Source organism: Urocitellus parryii, chromosome 14 (assembly GCF_045843805.1).
Source record: "Urocitellus parryii isolate mUroPar1 chromosome 14, mUroPar1.hap1, whole genome shotgun sequence".
NCBI classification, from domain to species: domain Eukaryota; kingdom Metazoa; phylum Chordata; class Mammalia; order Rodentia; family Sciuridae; genus Urocitellus; species Urocitellus parryii.
This window is the reverse complement of record NC_135544.1, coordinates 3,005,051-3,025,423: the sequence shown is the minus strand read 5'-3', so window position 1 is coordinate 3,025,423 and position 20,373 is coordinate 3,005,051. Positions and strand designations below refer to the sequence as shown.

Below are 20,373 nucleotides of genomic sequence, written 5' to 3'. Positions count from 1 at the left end.
TCATATTTATCGTTATTCTCTGAACTATCTGAATTTTATTTAAAATTTAAAATTCTTATATTTTATCTATGTTGTTTTTTCTGTATTTCTAAGTATTTTATGTCAAATCTCCATAATATAATTTGTAAAATATGTACTTGGGAAATATATCTAACCTTCTTTTATCCAATTAAGGTTAATTGTGTATATTTTCAGGAATATTTAATAGAAGCCCCTATCCCTTCCCATTCACATTAAGAAAAGAAATATAATAGAGCTGGATTTTGAGATTTTAATAACCTAATTTATATCATCATCAAGTTTGTCATTTCCTGAATTGAAATCTCTAATTTATTTGATTGACATGCTTATTATTACAAATTAAATAAAAAAGAAAAGTGAACAGGTTTTAGATGATTTGTTTCACTGAAGCACTAGACCAATTTAAGGAGAATCTATCACTCAATCTACATACAATGGCTCTAGAAAGGCAGTTTGATGAGATCACCTTTCAAAGTCACATGATAGCACTCTCAATCTAGTCAATAGGATCCAATCACATCTGATCCAATCATGATCCAAACATTTCTAAAATACTTTGAAACTTATTGCTTGACATTTATGCATATTAAAACATTGTGAGATATATATATATATATATATATATATATATATATATATATATATACACACAGACACATTTGAAAACTGAATGCAATTTTATGTAGTATTTCCAATATACTGCTTCATACTCCAACTTGGTGTTTGAAATAAATACATGCACATTAACTGGAGTTGGTGGTGCACACCTTTAATCTCAGGAACTCAGGAGGCTGAGGCAGGAGGGCTGCAAGTTTGAGGCCTGCCTCAGGAAGTTAGTGAGACCATCAGCATTTTACAAAACCCTTTCTCAAAATAAAAGAAAGGACTGGGGTTGTGGCTCAGTGGTAAAGCTTCTTTGGGTCAATTTCTAGTAGCTAAATAAACAAATAAATATGTAAAAATAGATCCACAAGTAATGTCACTCTCTTGTCTAACATACCTCTAGTTTATTCCATTGCACTGTGGTTTACTAGTTATCTACACAGGGGAACTGAGATTTTTAAAATGTTCTAGTTGTCTATTCATCAACATTAGTCATTTCCAGCTCTCAAAACCTCCCACCTCTATACCTTCAGAATTTACCTGTATTCCTCATCCTGAACTTCCTGAGTCTTATTCCAAATTGATCCTTTGTGATAACTGGTGGAACCCTTCAGAAAAAGTCAACAAAATGAGAAAGTATAGCAATTCCTCCTATGAGTTAAATGTTCTCTCATCTCTGCTTTCCTGTGTTTCTCACAGTGTCTGTTAGACCAGGACGCAAGAAAAGACCACTGACTCCAATTAAAATCAAATTAAAGCAAGCTTATTATTTCGACCGGCCGGGCTGCCTTTCCCTCCCAAAACAGCGGGAGCAAGACAGCCCCGAGGCTTCTTTGTGGCCCAGTTTTATAGCCCAAAAGTTACACAAAGGGGGGGGGGGTTACAGATAACAGCACTCTGAGGAGCATAACACAAGTTTACATTTTTGCTGGCCCCGGCATCAGAATTTATGGAGATCTTAGAGACTCAGAGAGGGTCATTGTCCGGCCAGGGAAGGCCAGAATTTATGAGGCGTCACTAAGGTTTAGGAAAGGGTTGTTATCTGGTCAGGGAAAACCGGACCTGGGTGAGTTCAGGGCACGGGCAGGCATTCCAAGTAGGTTCAGAATTTGCAGTAATTTATAGTAAAGCCAAAATTATCTTTTCATGGTTTTATGGCGAGATGCCCAATTTTAAGAAAGGTTGGGTCTATCATTCCCCCCTTTTCTGATGTGTCCCTTTCAAATCTTTGATAGGGTAGGGGAAGAGCACTGAGAGAATTTTAATCCTTCAGGTAACAGTCTCCAAATTTTTAGAACTCACCCAAAACCGGTCTCCCTGATTTTACCTGACTTAATTAATTACTTATATTGATAATCTATTTATTTTTGGCTCCATTGTTGTAAGAAGAGAGGCGTCACTCATTTTGGCTTCTTTTGAGCTGAGAGAGGGTGACGTGAGGGGGCACGGCGTGAGGGACATGAGTTGCCTTTTAGAAGTCGGTTCGGTTTGAAGTCTGGTTGGGGAGGAACAGGTTGTAAAGTCACATCTGGGGATGGTGCTTCTATGAGAGAAACAAAAACCATGAGTACTGAGTACTGAGTAATGTTGCAGCAGCTGGAACGTGTCACTGTATAGAAGTTCCCTCACCAGGCTTTTACCTTCCCAGTTATCAGGACTATAAGCATAACATTTAACTTTTAGTGTTACAGATGTCCTTCCCCATAAGATACAGTTTAATAATTTAATGTCATCTGATCTTGCAAAATTCTTTTACTAGTATGAGCTCTGTGTCTAATAGGGAAACCTTTAATTCTGTTACTCAGGGCTGGATAATCATACTAGCAAACACGAAGCCTACCTGTGTAGGTTAGGAATATCTGTAGGCCTTAAACTAAAAACTTCTGTCTCTGGCAGCTCCTCTTGATAGTCTCTTTTTATAGTTATCAGGCATTTCTGTCTGAGAATCCTTCTTTGTAGCCTCCAGTCTTACTTATTTTGGGAGGCTAACATAAAGTGTATACCTTAAAATATTATTATTATTATTATTTAAAATGCCCAGGAATGGCTGTATTTTGGTTTTAATGTCTTTGCTAAGTGTTTAAGATGAAGCAGTCAAACTGGCTTTTGTTTCTATCTATTGTTAACAGTCAGCTGAGCTTTTATGGGAGTCATTCCTGGGGAAACTTCTCAGTTCTGCTAGTGCCATTTGCGCTAGGATGGGTCTAGATCTTGCTTGACCATGTGGCTTCCCTCAGAAGCACCAGGGATGTCTCCCTTCTCTGATGACTCTCCTCTTCATAGCAAATGCACTGATTGGCTTTCTGTTCTCCAGTGGTCTCATTAGTCTCCCTGATCGGGAGGTTATGTGGCCCAGAGTTGCAAAGCTCTTTAGAGAAGTCCCCTGTTCCCTGAATTCAGACTGACTCAGAGGGCAAGAGCCAAATATTGGTTTTTCTGGCCCTTTTAATTTAACTTTAATTTTAAAACTTAATCTTAAACATCCAGCAAATAAATTTTAACAGCCTTATATTAAGGGTACTGGGCTTTGATGTCTATAACTTTATAATTATTCATCTTTTTATTAATTGGGATCTGTATTATCCTATCTGTCTTGTAGGTGATGGCTTATTATCTCGAACTAACCCATGTTGTGTTCTTAAAGCAACACTTCTGTAAAACACTAACAGGGAATCTTTAGATCACTTATAAGGAAATTACAAAATAAAATTAACAAGAGTAAAAACACTTAGTTCGTGTAACAGCTACCCTGAATTTTTGGCTGAGTTATACATTATATCCCCTGTTTGAGATCCTAGTAATCTTGACAGAAAAAAAACAACAACAACAAAAAAAAACCAAACTTTTGAACATAACTTTAAATGAACTAAAATCTGGCCTACTGTTTTCATAGTCATTCTCACATGTAGTAAGATGGGACACAGAGCCTCATCTCAGGTAAAGCAAGGCTCTTTATAAATCTTAAGTGTTTTAGTTCTAAAGCTGATCTTTGTATTTTTAATTATCATTTTACAAAGTTTACATAAATTGTTTGAGGTCACATGAACATTAGCTAACACCATATGATATCACATTTAAAACATGAATTAAAGAAAGGCTGAAAGTTTTTAACCTTTACATAGATTAGGCTCTCATTAACTTAAGAATACATTTAAATTGTTCCCCAATGTAAGAAGTAACAAAACTTTACATATCTTATTGATAACAGGTAAATAAATCCCCAATATATTTTTTACCATACAACTTCTGAACACCAGCTTGATATAATGCTCTTTCAAAGTTTCTACCTTACAGACTTGTATACCTGGAAGATATGAGCACATTAATAGCATCACAATTACATTGATGTTTCTACATTAACCAAGTTTAGCTTTTAAAGAAATGGCAGTACAATGCTCTAAAATAACAGTTCTTATTTAACCAGTTGTTTAACTTTATGGTTGCTTGCTCTAGGAAAAAATAAAACTTAATAAACACAATGTTGTTGGTAAACTTATGTTTTAACAAATTTTTGTCTCTTTAACACATGACTGATTTTTACAATCTTATACAGACCTTAGTAAATCAATCAGATATCTAACAAAAGTACTCATGAATGAGTAATCCCATATCAAATTTACTTTACTTATTTTATCAAAATATTAGACAAATGTATTGAACAGTGTAAACCATTTTTTTTGTTGTTGAAGGAAAAGTCCTAGAACCAAGGCATATTAGACATTTTATAGACATTAATATTTTATGAGTTTTTTGAACACCTAGGAAAACTTGTAAGCTTAAATTTTAAAGACATTTATTTTTATCTGTTTATCCAATTTAAATTGAACCATTTAAATCACATGAATTAAAGATCTTTGGATCCATTTTTTTAATTTGTTTTTATGAGCGCTCCTTATATATGTTAATTTGTATATCACATATATATATAGACATATAACACATAACACAAGTGTGCACACATAACAATAGTAAAGGCCTTAGTAACTTTTCGCAGGTGAAATCTCCATTGCAATGTTTCAAAAACTCCACAGTTGGTCAAAGATAGGACTGATCAGAAAAACATTAACCTAGGTCTGTAGGGTCAAAATCATGAGCTCAAAAAAATACAGAATCTAAGGAAAAAAACAAGAGTCCTAGTAAAAATGACTGGCCAGTAATTAGTAAATACCATACAATTTACTTTTTCTTTTTCTTAGGTCTCAGATCAGTCTCCTACTGAGCTTGCAGGCTTCTTTCATTTGCATTTCAACATAAGTCCTGGCTGAGGTCTGAAGGAGCAGGGAAAAAACTGCTATTCTGAGCAGACACCTCAGGCCTAAGGCATTTTAACTATAAGTCATAATTTTCAGGTTCGAATGTTGAAAATTATGATACAAGTTTAAGATACAATTCACAAAATTTTATATCTTTACATCTTGTTTTGTCAACAGATACCATACTATGATTTACTATCCTTGTCCAAATTAATGCACTGGTACACACAGTAGCATTTTCCCAGGCTACCCAATTCGAAATTGGTGAAAAAAAGACTGAATGATTAGGAAGTTACTTGCCAACTTGGAAGTAGAGTTCTTTAGTTTTCCATCCTAAGTATTTAAGTTCTCTGGAATGACTTATCTGAAATCATAAACTAAACAATTACCTAATCCCAACTTTTAACTGCAGCATTGTGCAATGCATCAAAAACCCATTCAGATACCACATTGTTACAATAAAACATCATCTTTTAGACACACATTCAGCCAAGATCATTCCCAAGAAACAATTTATAATATCAACACACTATTGCACATGTCTTAAAGGGTCAGAAACAAAGACACAGGACAGACAGAGAGGAGCTCCAGACTATGGCTGACAGACAGAAACCATTTAAAACAGAGCAGATAAGAGAAAAATCTCCTACACCAGTGGCACCATAGATGTCCCCACAAGGGGACCAGATGTTTTCACAGAGGGGCAACCTGAAATATAAAATCAAGGGTCTCCATGGCGACTTTACTGCATTAAGTGTCTCCTTTTTCTTTTTCTCTTTTCAAGAAGATAGAGGTGGCATAATCCTTACAGTACAGGGAAGGAAGGAGGGAATCCCCGAAGCAACAGGGCTTTGGCAGCTGCTGGGAGTCCCTCAGTCCCTCCTTTTACTTACAGGATTCCACCTCAAGCACACTCCATCTCTTAACATTTCAGTAGTCAGTTCTCAAAAAGTTCAGGGGGGGGGGCGGTGATATCAAAATTTGTAACTGAAAGTTCGATGCCTGACCTTAGAGCCAATTAATGCCAATTTAATAACGAGGACAGGGTTTTGAGAAAAAGAAAAAGGGAGTTTTATTGCTTTGCTAACAAAGGAGAAACACCTGGGACTCTGCCCAAAGGTTGTGACTCTCTTGATCCGGAGGGACAAGGGGTTTTAAAGGAGTCTCACTTGTTTACCTGGGAGATACTCAGTTCTTAGGTCCCCAGCAGGCATTGCCCTCTGCACTGGAGGTGCTTCAAGCAGCCAGCTAGGGGCTTCTCTCCTCCTGCTTAACAGAGGGGGGTAAAGTTCATCGCAGTTCTTTAAAACACAGTCCAAAGGGGTGTCAGGCTGACTTGCTTTATTACCCATTTTCATATCCAGTATCCTTAAGTTTTTACCACAGAAATCACACAACGAAACACACAAAAACAAACAAAAAACATATAGAACACAGAACAAAACACAAGAAAACAGAAACCCAGCGCCGAAACAGAAAAACAGAAGAGCAATGCAACGTCTTGCCAAAGCTCCGGGGTAGGAGCGCGTGCGTGCCCGTCGGCACCTCTCTACCCTTCCAGAGGAATTCCCTACAGAACAGAACAGAAGACAGAACGATTTCTCGTTACTGTCCGGACAGGAGTATATGTGAGCCTCGCCAGGCCACCTCTCTGTCATCAGAAGAGATCTCCCTTAACCGGATATCAGTTGTTATAAAGGCGCCACTTACCTATGGAGGCCTCCTCCCCCAGGTGCTTGCTGATAGTTTTAGTGCGGCAGTTCACTGCAGTGCTCCGGGGACGAAGGCTCACTCCGAGGCCTTGGAACGTCTCAAGTTGCGCACCCCCTAGAGTGGCTCTCCAGCCCGGAGCCCTGGAGCGAAGGCCGGCTTCAGAATTTCCAGCAGTCTGCTCTTGTGGTCTGGCCGGGCAGGGTCATCTCACTGGGGCCTAAAAAATGTTAGACCAGGACGCAAGAAAAGACCACTGACTCCAATTAAAATCAAATTAAAGCAAGCTTATTATTTCGACCGGCCGGGCTGCCTTTCCCTCCCAAAACAGCGGGAGCAAGACAGCCCCGAGGCTTCTTTGTGGCCCAGTTTTATAGCCCAAAAGTTACACAAAGGGGGGGGGGGTTACAGATAACAGCACTCTGAGGAGCATAACACAAGTTTACATTTTTGCTGGCCCCGGCATCAGAATTTATGGAGATCTTAGAGACTCAGAGAGGGTCATTGTCCGGCCAGGGAAGGCCAGAATTTATGAGGCGTCACTAAGGTTTAGGAAAGGGTTGTTATCTGGTCAGGGAAAACCGGACCTGGGTGAGTTCAGGGCACGGGCAGGCATTCCAAGTAGGTTCAGAATTTGCAGTAATTTATAGTAAAGCCGAAATTATCTTTTCATGGTTTTATGGCGAGATGCCCAATTTTAAGAAAGGTTGGGTCTATCATGTCAAGATAAACAAATTCATGGTAGTCAGTTAAATTGTACTCATTTTCTCAGTTCAACATGAATTACAATTAGAACAATACCCTATTTAGAGAGAAAAAAATGAATGCCACGTGTGTGGGAAAGCCTTCAGCAAGTCTTACAACCTTAAAATGCATGAGAAAGTCCATACTGGAGAGAAACTATACAGATGTCATCGGTGTGGGAAAGCTTTTTGTAAATTATACAACCTTCAAATGCGTGATAAAATCCACACAGGAGAGAAACCATACAAATGCCATGTGTGTGGGAAAGCCTTCAGCAAATCAGTTCACCTTCGTCGTCATCAGATAACCCACATGGGAGAGAAACCATATCAATGTCAATTATGTGAGAAATCCTTTAGTCAAACATGCTACCTTAAACTTCATCAGAGAACACTCACTAGAGAGAAACCCTATCAATGCCACCTGTGTGGGAAATCCTCTAGTCAATCTTGTTACCTTAAACCACATCAGAGAATCCACACTGGTGAGAAACCATATATATGTGGTGTACGTGGGAAAGCCTTCAGTCTATCATCTGGCATAGACAACATGAGAAAACACACATTGGAGACAAACAATACAATGTCACCTACGTGGAAAAGCTTTCAGTACATGCCTGAGACACCATGAGAAAACACATACTGGAGAGAAACCATACAAATGCCCTGTGTGTGGGAAAGCCTTCAGTCGATCATCTTTTTCTCAGAAAAGTGGCTTAAAAGTTTATTAATACATATATATTTTAATAAGTAAAAACATTTTAATTGAGATATTGCCAGTATGAATATGTGCACGCCTCAAGATGCTTATGACATATGGTTATAAAAATACTCCTTGGGCTGGGGTTGTGGCTAAAGTGGTAACAGCACTTGCCTGGCCTGTGCCTGGTGCTGGGTTCGATCCCTGCCACCACATAAAAATAAAATAAAGATGCTGTGTCCACCGAACAATGAAAAAAAATAAATATTAAAATTCTCTCTCTCTCTCTCTGTCTCTTTCAAACACAAAACAAAACAAAACAACAACAACAACAACAACAAAAACCTCCTGAGATCCACAAACAGGGAAAAGAGTCAACCAGTCTCTCCAGGAAGTGAACTGACCACACCCAAATCCCTTTTCCAATTCAGTGCTTGCAGGTGATTGGTGGATCTGGCAGGAAGTTAGTGGGTGTGGTCAGGAGGCTGAGCCATAAAAGACTGAAAACATGGACCCGGCTGTCATTTGAAGGCCGGCTCCGAAGGAGAAGCTCTCTCCTCTGGAGATTCAGCAGGGAAACCTGGTGGTTACTGGTCCTGGAGACATGGAGGCAGCTTCACTCCACTGCGGAGGTGAGTCTCAGTTTCATGACTGTATAAAACCTGAATGTTCATCAAATGCAGCTGATGCTAAAGTCTATTTGGGTCCTTCTCTACCTGCAGAGTCATCGTTGTCACCTTGCCCTGATGCACACTTAAATAAGAATTCAGCTCCTGTGGGGCCACTGCTGGCTCCTAGAGGGAAACTTTGTCTGAACTGGCAGAGACGGTCGGCAGCTGGTGCTGGGCTGCAGAACATGGGAAACACTTGCTACGTGAATGCAGCCCTACAGTGCCTGACATATACACCTCCTCTGGCCAACTACATGCTGTCCCAGGAGCACTGCCAACGCTGTCCTCGTCACAGGGTCTGCATGCTGTGTGTGATGCAAGCCCACGTGACACGGGCTCTCCGCCACCCTGGGGATGTCATTCGGCCCCTGCCTGCTTTGGTTGACGGCTTCCACACTTCCCGGCAAGAAGATGCCCATGAATTTCTGCTCTTTACTCTCCATGCCATGCAGGAAGCATGTCTGCGTGGGCACAAGCAGCCAGGTGCTCACTCCAAGGACCCTACCCTCATGCGCCAGATATTTGGAGGGTGCTGGCGATCTCAAATCAAGTGTCTCCACTGCTGTGGCATTTCAGACACTTTTGACCCCTACCTGGACATTATGCTAGACATCACGGCAGCTCCCAGTGTGCAGCATGCACTGGAGCACTTGGTGAAGCCCGAGTGGCTGGAAGGGGAGAACGCCTACCAGTGTGGTGTCTGTCAGAAGAAGAGGCCAGCCTGCAAGACCCTGACCCTGCAGAAGGCACCAAACGTTCTTATGCTGGTATTGAAACGGTTCTCGGATCTCACAGGGGAAAAAATTGCTAAGCACGTGCGCTATCCTGAGTGCCTTGACATGCAGCCATACATGTCTCAGCAGGGCAGAGGCCCACTGGTGTATGCCCTCTATGCTGTGCTGGTCCATGCCGGGGTGACTTGTCGCAGTGGACACTACTATTGTTATATAAAAGCTGGCAATGGCCAGTGGTACAAAATGGACGATGCTAAGGTAGTGGCCTGTGACATTGCTTGTGTCCTGAGTCAGCGTGCCTATGTCCTCTTTTATGTCCAGAAGAGTGAACTTGAAACTGACAATGGGAGTGTGTCCCTGGGCAGGGAAACAATAGCTCTTGGGCCTGAGGACACAATCTTGAGAGCCACCCAAGGAGAGCTCCAAGGAGACTCCTATAGCAAAGCACTAGAGCCAGAAGAGCGCTTGGAGGATACAGCTACTGGAGAAATCACCTTGGATCAGTGGAAATTTCTCCAAGAACAGAACCGACCAAAGTCTGAATTCAACCTCAGGAAAGTGGAATTCACTCTGCCTCCCAATGTTGTTGTGATTCACCAGTCAAAACACAGAGAAAAGGAGAACATAATGGATAAGCAGGAAACATACAAGCAGAGCAAGGATACCAAGTACAGCATACGTGAGGATTTGGTGAACACTGGCCAACTCCCGTGTCTTGCAGGAAGGCCCAGAGCCAACAAGAAGAAGAACAAGCAGGGCAAGAGGACAGTAATTGTGGTCTAGCAATCCAGGACACTGTGAAGGCCTTTGTACCGCAAACTAATGGTAAGTACTTAGCAGTCCCTGGAGTGCTTTGAGTTCCCTGAAGTAGAGGAGTGCAAACAGAAGCCTGGGTGATCACGGGATCCAGTTGTGGCTTTGGGAGTCAAACCAAAGCCTTTAGTCAGTCTCCAATCATTGGGACTTCTCCAAAGTGCCATGGCATCTCTGAAACCTTGAGAACTGTGGTGGATGGGCCGTGGAAAGAGGGAAAGGTGCCCGTGGCATCCAAGCAGTTCAAGGTCAAGTACCACTGCAGAAGGTTGTCCCAACAAGCTCAGCTGCCTGCAGAGCCCAGGGACGTGGCACTCTCCAGCTGCCAGCTCACAGCCCTGCATCGCGTCCCTGAGGGGGCAGCAGCCCCAGGCACCTGAAAGGTCATGAGGATGTCCATGCGGTTATCCAGGAACTCATCCCACTGCAGAAATCCTTCTCCTCCTCTTCTAACTCTGCTCCTAACCTCCCTCGCCTCTCCTTCCTCTTCTTCCTGTGCTCCAGGTGTGGGCAGGGCCACTCCCAAAGGCTGCCTAATTAGGAGCATTGGGCCTTCTTTTGTCCAAGGGATTGTGTATGTGCCCTGTGAATGCCTCCCTAGAAGAAATGGCTTTTCTAGAGGAAGAAGCCTGCAGCCTTAGGGTTGATTCCAAAGATACTTCTCCTAACTCCATGAACTCTGAATTTGCAGCTGAAGCTGAAGGTCAGAAGGATGGGATGGAAGGACCAAACGAAGCCCAGAAAAGCAGCTGGAATAGGCTTGGGACCAGGACTCCAAGCTGATCTCCCTGAAGGCTCCACAGGACATCCTAGGGAAATGCAGTGCCCAGAAGGAAAGAAGCTGCCACCCCTAGGGTGAAGCCCAGCCCAGAAGTGTGTCCCAACCATATGGAAGGACCAGCCCTGAGCATCAAGGTCACTTGTCAGAAAGAGAAAGACTTGCCCCCAGAGGTCAGAGCCCAGGAGGAACAGCCTGACAGGAGCAGGTTCTGTGACACCAGAGTGATTGTGGACCCTCGGGAGGAACCTCCTTAGGAGTCACTTGGTGACCCAAGGACAGTCATTGACAAGCCCTCTGTGGTGAAGACGATCCCCCACTCACTGTCTTGACAGGGTCACAGTGAGAAAAATGTTGGCAAAGCTGCTCTCCCACTCTCTTGACAGGGTCACAGTGAGGATGATTGCTGGCAAAGCCACACTGGTTGGTGGGTAACCGAAACCATGAGACCCTTTTTTATGTAATTGGGACTTTGCATTTTCATGCTTATGTTTCTCACAGGAGGCATGAGTATGTTAAATGCCAAACAAATTAAATTTCAGATGGCTAGAACATATCAGGTAGTTCATGCCTTGGAGGCTGTTCTACTACCCCTCAGCATATCAAGGACAACGTAGAAGGCTATTCTTCTATCTTAGTACATTGTGGACAAGCCTAATAACGGACAACAATCATTCTCTGAAAGGTCAGGAGAACTAGTGCACCTTGACTGAGAAACAAAGAAACTCTTTGAGAAAGCAGCTCAACCAGTTTTATGAGAATAAATTTAGGAATTAATTAAAATAGCTTTATAAGACACAGTCTTAGAATAATGTTAGAAATATTATCTTATTTAGATTCTTAAGTTTAGAAATTCTTAAGTCTTTAGTTGTATAGGTTTCTGATATGTTTTAAGGATGATTCGTAAACTTTAGGATATTTTAGATATAAGATTTAAAGGGACTTTTTTAGATGGGAATTTTAGATTAAAAATAAAGTACAAGTGTACTTTAGGTTAATGATTGGTTAGGAGACTTAGAGTCTGGTTATGTAGTTTGGCATTAGTTAATAAGAAAATAACATATCTTGGGAAAAATAGTAAATCTTGGGAAAATCTGAAAAATGTAAATTAGTGACATATTTTATTAATGATTCTGTACTTTTAATAATTATATAACTGAAGGTCATATCCTGGAAAAATGTAAATTAATGTACCCTCAATCATGGTTAAGGAAATGTCATGTCTTGGCAAAGTTTTAAATTATATAATTAATGACGTATTGTGAATCTATAATGATGAGAAAAATTGTAATAAAAGGGGACCCAGAGAAAGCTGCTTTAGCTCTCTCTCTGGAGATTGCTGCAATGGAACGACTCCTGTCTCATCTTTTCGCCGACGCCACTCATCCTTCAGGACTCCCTGGAACCCGCTAGGGCAGGACTCCGGCACCTCTCCCCTGCTAGAATTTTTGGATGGCTCCAACATTGAAAAGTGGGTTGAGAAATCCAAAAGCATTCATATAGGAAGGTGGTGATGGAACACCCTCCATGAGGAGGCCACTGGTGTGACGTGGACGAGTCTCCAGGGTCAGACTCTCTCAGGAGGAGCCTGTCTCCCTGAAGTGCTCAGCAGTTCCAGAGCCTTCTTCCCTCTCCACTGACTACAACATGTACCCCTCATTCGTACAGAAGTCCTTGGTGTGACTACACCAGCTACAGGGCCAGCAGCCCAAGACTCCTGGCCACCCCTCTGTGGGCAGCAGCCAGGACACAGCCCAGGCTGGGACAAGCAGCCACAGCCTCCTAAGTGATTATCCCCCAGCTCCTCAGTGAGCTCCCAGAGCACCTCCAGAGACCCAGAATTCCCATTCCCTGCAGGTGTGCAGAAGCTCCCTAGAAGAAGTGAAGGAGAAAAGGACATTCTGAGCGGAGACTCCACCTCTTCCCTGTGGCAGACAGGCATCTAGCTCCCTGACACAGGGACCTGGGGAGCCCAGCCTGAAGCAGGACTTTATTGACACTCAGTGCCACTTGGCCATGCTGTACTCCAAGTTCTCTTTCAAGGGGACCTTTACAAGTTTCAGAAAAATTTACAGCAGCTCTTTCCTCACCTCCAGGGCTGCATCTCTGACTTCTGGGACACTGGGACACTGACAGTCTGCCTGTGGGAGCAGATGCTGAAGGAGGATCTGGTCTGGGGGGTCTTCAGCTGTCACCCAGATTTTGCACCTTATTATAGTGGGAGCCAATAGAAGTCTGTTGCAGGCCTTGGGGGACCCCAGGTCATAGTCTTTGGGTCAATGGGCTGGGATTGCTCTTAATAGTGCACCTCGCCCGTCCCACAGCAGGGCAAGATAACCTCGGTCTCTGTGGTCAGCTTGTCTCTTTTTTTTAGATGTAAGGTTTTTCTACTTCTAGAGCTAACAAATATAATTCCTAAAAGTTTCTGTGGATGTCATTTGTTAACTGCTTTATAAGCCATTTCTTATCATTTGGCCATGATGTTTGTTTCGTTCAGTTTTGGAGTACTGGGGAAGGAATCCAGGCAGCGAGCTGCACTCCAGGTCCCCAGTATGCCTGGGGACCAGGGAGGAGAGGCACTTTGTGACTTCTCCTGACTGACATCAGCATGAATCTTTCCTTCTTGGGAAGTAATCAACTTTGGGTGTTGTTTTGTTTTCAAGGTGAAATACGCCCATTGCAGAATATTTGGAAAGTGCAAAGAAGTGTGTAAAGATCATTCTCCTTCACTCTGAAAAATTAAAAATCAAAATAAGAGGAGGCTCATGGTTTTTTGTAAACAAAATTGTATTGGTTACTCTGAAGAAAAAAAAAAAAAGGTCCAGGAGCAGATGTTTTCACAGCTGAATTAAGTCATTATAAATTTAAATGCCTTTAACACAAATGTGGGTCATATACCATAATTTGATCAACTGCTTAATTTTCAGGTACATAGTAATTTCCCACTCATATTTATCGTTATTCTCTGAACTATCTGAATTTTATTTAAAATTTAAAATTCTTATATTTTATCTATGTTGTTTTTTCTGTATTTCTAAGTATTTTATGTCAAATCTCCATAATATAATTTGTAAAATATGTACTTGGGAAATATATCTAACCTTCTTTTATCCAATTAAGGTTAATTGTGTATATTTTCAGGAATATTTAATAGAAGCCCCTATCCCTTCCCATTCACATTAAGAAAAGAAATATAATAGAGCTGGATTTTGAGATTTTAATAACCTAATTTATATCATCATCAAGTTTGTCATTTCCTGAATTGAAATCTCTAATTTATTTGATTGACATGCTTATTATTACAAATTAAATAAAAAAGAAAAGTGAACATGTTTTAGATGATTTGTTTCACTGAAGCACTAGACCAATTTAAGGAGAATCTATCACTCAATCTACATACAATGGCTCTAGAAAGGCAGTTTGATGAGATCACCTTTCAAAGTCACATGATAGCACTCTCAATCTAGTCAATAGGATCCAATCACATCTGATCCAATCATGATCCAAACATTTCTAAAATACTTTGAAACTTATTGCTTGACATTTATGCATATTAAAACATTGTGAGATATATATATATATATATATATATATATATATATATATATACACACAGACACATTTGAAAACTGAATGCAATTTTATGTAGTATTTCCAATATACTGCTTCATACTCCAACTTGGTGTTTGAAATAAATACATGCACATTAACTGGAGTTGGTGGTGCACACCTTTAATCTCAGGAACTCAGGAGGCTGAGGCAGGAGGGCTGCAAGTTTGAGGCCTGCCTCAGGAAGTTAGTGAGACCATCAGCATTTTACAAAACCCTTTCTCAAAATAAAAGAAAGGACTGGGGTTGTGGCTCAGTGGTAAAGCTTCTTTGGGTCAATTTCTAGTAGCTAAATAAACAAATAAATATGTAAAAATAGATCCACAAGTAATGTCACTCTCTTGTCTAACATACCTCTAGTTTATTCCATTGCACTGTGGTTTACTAGTTATCTACACAGGGGAACTGAGATTTTTAAAATGTTCTAGTTGTCTATTCATCAACATTAGTCATTTCCAGCTCTCAAAACCTCCCACCTCTATACCTTCAGAATTTACCTGTATTCCTCATCCTGAACTTCCTGAGTCTTATTCCAAATTGATCCTTTGTGATAACTGGTGGAACCCTTCAGAAAAAGTCAACAAAATGAGAAAGTATAGCAATTCCTCCTATGAGTTAAATGTTCTCTCATCTCTGCTTTCCTGTGTTTCTCACAGTGTCTGTTAGACCAGGACGCAAGAAAAGACCACTGACTCCAATTAAAATCAAATTAAAGCAAGCTTATTATTTCGACCGGCCGGGCTGCCTTTCCCTCCCAAAACAGCGGGAGCAAGACAGCCCCGAGGCTTCTTTGTGGCCCAGTTTTATAGCCCAAAAGTTACACAAAGGGGGGGGGGGTTACAGATAACAGCACTCTGAGGAGCATAACACAAGTTTACATTTTTGCTGGCCCCGGCATCAGAATTTATGGAGATCTTAGAGACTCAGAGAGGGTCATTGTCCGGCCAGGGAAGGCCAGAATTTATGAGGCGTCACTAAGGTTTAGGAAAGGGTTGTTATCTGGTCAGGGAAAACCGGACCTGGGTGAGTTCAGGGCACGGGCAGGCATTCCAAGTAGGTTCAGAATTTGCAGTAATTTATAGTAAAGCCAAAATTATCTTTTCATGGTTTTATGGCGAGATGCCCAATTTTAAGAAAGGTTGGGTCTATCATTCCCCCCTTTTCTGATGTGTCCCTTTCAAATCTTTGATAGGGTAGGGGAAGAGCACTGAGAGAATTTTAATCCTTCAGGTAACAGTCTCCAAATTTTTAGAACTCACCCAAAACCGGTCTCCCTGATTTTACCTGACTTAATTAATTACTTATATTGATAATCTATTTATTTTTGGCTCCATTGTTGTAAGAAGAGAGGCGTCACTCATTTTGGCTTCTTTTGAGCTGAGAGAGGGTGACGTGAGGGGGCACGGCGTGAGGGACATGAGTTGCCTTTTAGAAGTCGGTTCGGTTTGAAGTCTGGTTGGGGAGGAACAGGTTGTAAAGTCACATCTGGGGATGGTGCTTCTATGAGAGAAACAAAAACCATGAGTACTGAGTACTGAGTAATGTTGCAGCAGCTGGAACGTGTCACTGTATAGAAGTTCCCTCACCAGGCTTTTACCTTCCCAGTTATCAGGACTATAAGCATAACATTTAACTTTTAGTGTTACAGATGTCCTTCCCCATAAGATACAGTTTAATAATTTAATGTCATCTGATCTTGCAAAATTCTTTTACTAGTATGAGCTCTGTGTCTAATAGGGAAACCTTTAATTCTGTTACTCAGGGCTGGATAATCATACTAGCAAACACGAAGCCTACCTGTGTAGGTTAGGAATATCTGTAGGCCTTAAACTAAAAACTTCTGTCTCTGGCAGCTCCTCTTGATAGTCTCTTTTTATAGTTATCAGGCATTTCTGTCTGAGAATCCTTCTTTGTAGCCTCCAGTCTTACTTATTTTGGGAGGCTAACATAAAGTGTATACCTTAAAATATTATTATTATTATTATTTAAAATGCCCAGGAATGGCTGTATTTTGGTTTTAATGTCTTTGCTAAGTGTTTAAGATGAAGCAGTCAAACTGGCTTTTGTTTCTATCTATTGTTAACAGTCAGCTGAGCTTTTATGGGAGTCATTCCTGGGGAAACTTCTCAGTTCTGCTAGTGCCATTTGCGCTAGGATGGGTCTAGATCTTGCTTGACCATGTGGCTTCCCTCAGAAGCACCAGGGATGTCTCCCTTCTCTGATGACTCTCCTCTTCATAGCAAATGCACTGATTGGCTTTCTGTTCTCCAGTGGTCTCATTAGTCTCCCTGATCGGGAGGTTATGTGGCCCAGAGTTGCAAAGCTCTTTAGAGAAGTCCCCTGTTCCCTGAATTCAGACTGACTCAGAGGGCAAGAGCCAAATATTGGTTTTTCTGGCCCTTTTAATTTAACTTTAATTTTAAAACTTAATCTTAAACATCCAGCAAATAAATTTTAACAGCCTTATATTAAGGGTACTGGGCTTTGATGTCTATAACTTTATAATTATTCATCTTTTTATTAATTGGGATCTGTATTATCCTATCTGTCTTGTAGGTGATGGCTTATTATCTCGAACTAACCCATGTTGTGTTCTTAAAGCAACACTTCTGTAAAACACTAACAGGGAATCTTTAGATCACTTATAAGGAAATTACAAAATAAAATTAACAAGAGTAAAAACACTTAGTTCGTGTAACAGCTACCCTGAATTTTTGGCTGAGTTATACATTATATCCCCTGTTTGAGATCCTAGTAATCTTGACAGAAAAAAAACAACAACAACAAAAAAAAACCAAACTTTTGAACATAACTTTAAATGAACTAAAATCTGGCCTACTGTTTTCATAGTCATTCTCACATGTAGTAAGATGGGACACAGAGCCTCATCTCAGGTAAAGCAAGGCTCTTTATAAATCTTAAGTGTTTTAGTTCTAAAGCTGATCTTTGTATTTTTAATTATCATTTTACAAAGTTTACATAAATTGTTTGAGGTCACATGAACATTAGCTAACACCATATGATATCACATTTAAAACATGAATTAAAGAAAGGCTGAAAGTTTTTAACCTTTACATAGATTAGGCTCTCATTAACTTAAGAATACATTTAAATTGTTCCCCAATGTAAGAAGTAACAAAACTTTACATATCTTATTGATAACAGGTAAATAAATCCCCAATATATTTTTTACCATACAACTTCTGAACACCAGCTTGATATAATGCTCTTTCAAAGTTTCTACCTTACAGACTTGTATACCTGGAAGATATGAGCACATTAATAGCATCACAATTACATTGATGTTTCTACATTAACCAAGTTTAGCTTTTAAAGAAATGGCAGTACAATGCTCTAAAATAACAGTTCTTATTTAACCAGTTGTTTAACTTTATGGTTGCTTGCTCTAGGAAAAAATAAAACTTAATAAACACAATGTTGTTGGTAAACTTATGTTTTAACAAATTTTTGTCTCTTTAACACATGACTGATTTTTACAATCTTATACAGACCTTAGTAAATCAATCAGATATCTAACAAAAGTACTCATGAATGAGTAATCCCATATCAAATTTACTTTACTTATTTTATCAAAATATTAGACAAATGTATTGAACAGTGTAAACCATTTTTTTTGTTGTTGAAGGAAAAGTCCTAGAACCAAGGCATATTAGACATTTTATAGACATTAATATTTTATGAGTTTTTTGAACACCTAGGAAAACTTGTAAGCTTAAATTTTAAAGACATTTATTTTTATCTGTTTATCCAATTTAAATTGAACCATTTAAATCACATGAATTAAAGATCTTTGGATCCATTTTTTTAATTTGTTTTTATGAGCGCTCCTTATATATGTTAATTTGTATATCACATATATATATAGACATATAACACATAACACAAGTGTGCACACATAACAATAGTAAAGGCCTTAGTAACTTTTCGCAGGTGAAATCTCCATTGCAATGTTTCAAAAACTCCACAGTTGGTCAAAGATAGGACTGATCAGAAAAACATTAACCTAGGTCTGTAGGGTCAAAATCATGAGCTCAAAAAAATACAGAATCTAAGGAAAAAAACAAGAGTCCTAGTAAAAATGACTGGCCAGTAATTAGTAAATACCATACAATTTACTTTTTCTTTTTCTTAGGTCTCAGATCAGTCTCCTACTGAGCTTGCAGGCTTCTTTCATTTGCATTTCAACATAAGTCCTGGCTGAGGTCTGAAGGAGCAGGGAAAAAACTGCTATTCTGAGCAGACACCTCAGGCCTAAGGCATTTTAACTATAAGTCATAATTTTCAGGTTCGAATGTTGAAAATTATGATACAAGTTTAAGATACAATTCACAAAATTTTATATCTTTACATCTTGTTTTGTCAACAGATACCATACTATGATTTACTATCCTTGTCCAAATTAATGCACTGGTACACACAGTAGCATTTTCCCAGGCTACCCAATTCGAAATTGGTGAAAAAAAGACTGAATGATTAGGAAGTTACTTGCCAACTTGGAAGTAGAGTTCTTTAGTTTTCCATCCTAAGTATTTAAGTTCTCTGGAATGACTTATCTGAAATCATAAACTAAACAATTACCTAATCCCAACTTTTAACTGCAGCATTGTGCAATGCATCAAAAACCCATTCAGATACCACATTGTTACAATAAAACATCATCTTTTAGACACACATTCAGCCAAGATCATTCCCAAGAAACAATTTATAATATCAACACACTATTGCACATGTCTTAAAGGGTCAGAAACAAAGACACAGGACAGACAGAGAGGAGCTCCAGACTATGGCTGACAGACAGAAACCATTTAAAACAGAGCAGATAAGAGAAAAATCTCCTACACCAGTGGCACCATAGATGTCCCCACAAGGGGACCAGATGTTTTCACAGAGGGGCAACCTGAAATATAAAATCAAGGGTCTCCATGGCGACTTTACTGCATTAAGTGTCTCCTTTTTCTTTTTCTCTTTTCAAGAAGATAGAGGTGGCATAATCCTTACAGTACAGGGAAGGAAGGAGGGAATCCCCGAAGCAACAGGGCTTTGGCAGCTGCTGGGAGTCCCTCAGTCCCTCCTTTTACTTACAGGATTCCACCTCAAGCACACTCCATCTCTTAACATTTCAGTAGTCAGTTCTCAAAAAGTTCAGGGGGGGGGGCGGTGATATCAAAATTTGTAACTGAAAGTTCGATGCCTGACCTTAGAGCCAATTAATGCCAATTTAATAACGAGGACAGGGTTTTGAGAAAAAGAAAAAGGGAGTTTTATTGCTTTGCTAACAAAGGAGAAACACCTGGGACTCTGCCCAAAGGTTGTGACTCTCTTGATCCGGAGGGACAAGGGGTTTTAAAGGAGTCTCACTTGTTTACCTGGGAGATACTCAGTTCTTAGGTCCCCAGCAGGCATTGCCCTCTGCACTGGAGGTGCTTCAAGCAGCCAGCTAGGGGCTTCTCTCCTCCTGCTTAACAGAGGGGGGTAAAGTTCATCGCAGTTCTTTAAAACACAGTCCAAAGGGGTGTCAGGCTGACTTGCTTTATTACCCATTTTCATATCCAGTATCCTTAAGTTTTTACCACAGAAATCACACAACGAAACACACAAAAACAAACAAAAAACATATAGAACACAGAACAAAACACAAGAAAACAGAAACCCAGCGCCGAAACAGAAAAACAGAAGAGCAATGCAACGTCTTGCCAAAGCTCCGGGGTAGGAGCGCG

The 20,373-nt window shown here is 40.2% G+C and overlaps 2 protein-coding genes and 2 pseudogenes across 2 annotated transcripts; all 4 read left to right on the top strand.

Annotated features, from left to right (window-relative positions):
- The first annotated feature begins 3,537 nt into the window (after positions 1–3,537).
- Positions 3,538–8,061, top strand: LOC144250212 (uncharacterized). Its single transcript, XM_077792709.1, has 3 exons — positions 3,538–3,561; positions 7,398–7,857; positions 7,934–8,061. The coding sequence occupies exons 1-3, from the start codon at positions 3,538–3,540 to the stop codon at positions 8,059–8,061; spliced, it is 612 nt and encodes a 203-aa protein (XP_077648835.1).
- A 573-nt stretch (positions 8,062–8,634) lies between these two features.
- Positions 8,635–10,218, top strand: LOC144250211 (ubiquitin carboxyl-terminal hydrolase 17-like protein 6). Its single transcript, XM_077792708.1, has one exon. The coding sequence runs from the start codon at positions 8,635–8,637 to the stop codon at positions 10,216–10,218; it is 1,584 nt and encodes a 527-aa protein (XP_077648834.1).
- A 416-nt stretch (positions 10,219–10,634) lies between these two features.
- On the top strand, positions 10,635–11,358 carry LOC144250210 (3'-5' RNA nuclease TATDN2 pseudogene; annotated as a pseudogene).
- A 564-nt stretch (positions 11,359–11,922) lies between these two features.
- On the top strand, positions 11,923–13,627 carry LOC144250209 (3'-5' RNA nuclease TATDN2 pseudogene; annotated as a pseudogene).
- The last annotated feature ends 6,746 nt before the right edge of the window (positions 13,628–20,373 follow it).

Excerpts from the sequence above, each read along its gene's own strand:
- LOC144250212 (XM_077792709.1), top strand. The coding sequence starts at position 3,538 with ATGGGACACAGAGCCTCATCTCAG. Across the intron at positions 3,562-7,397 it reads GACACAGAGCCTCATCTCAG|AGAGAAAAAAATGAATGCCA; the intron begins GTAAAGCAAGGC and ends TACCCTATTTAG. Across the intron at positions 7,858-7,933 it reads TGTACGTGGGAAAGCCTTCA|CTTTCAGTACATGCCTGAGA; the intron begins GTCTATCATCTG and ends TACGTGGAAAAG.
- LOC144250211 (XM_077792708.1), top strand. The coding sequence starts at position 8,635 with ATGGAGGCAGCTTCACTCCACTGCGGAGGTGAGTCTCAGTTTCATGAC.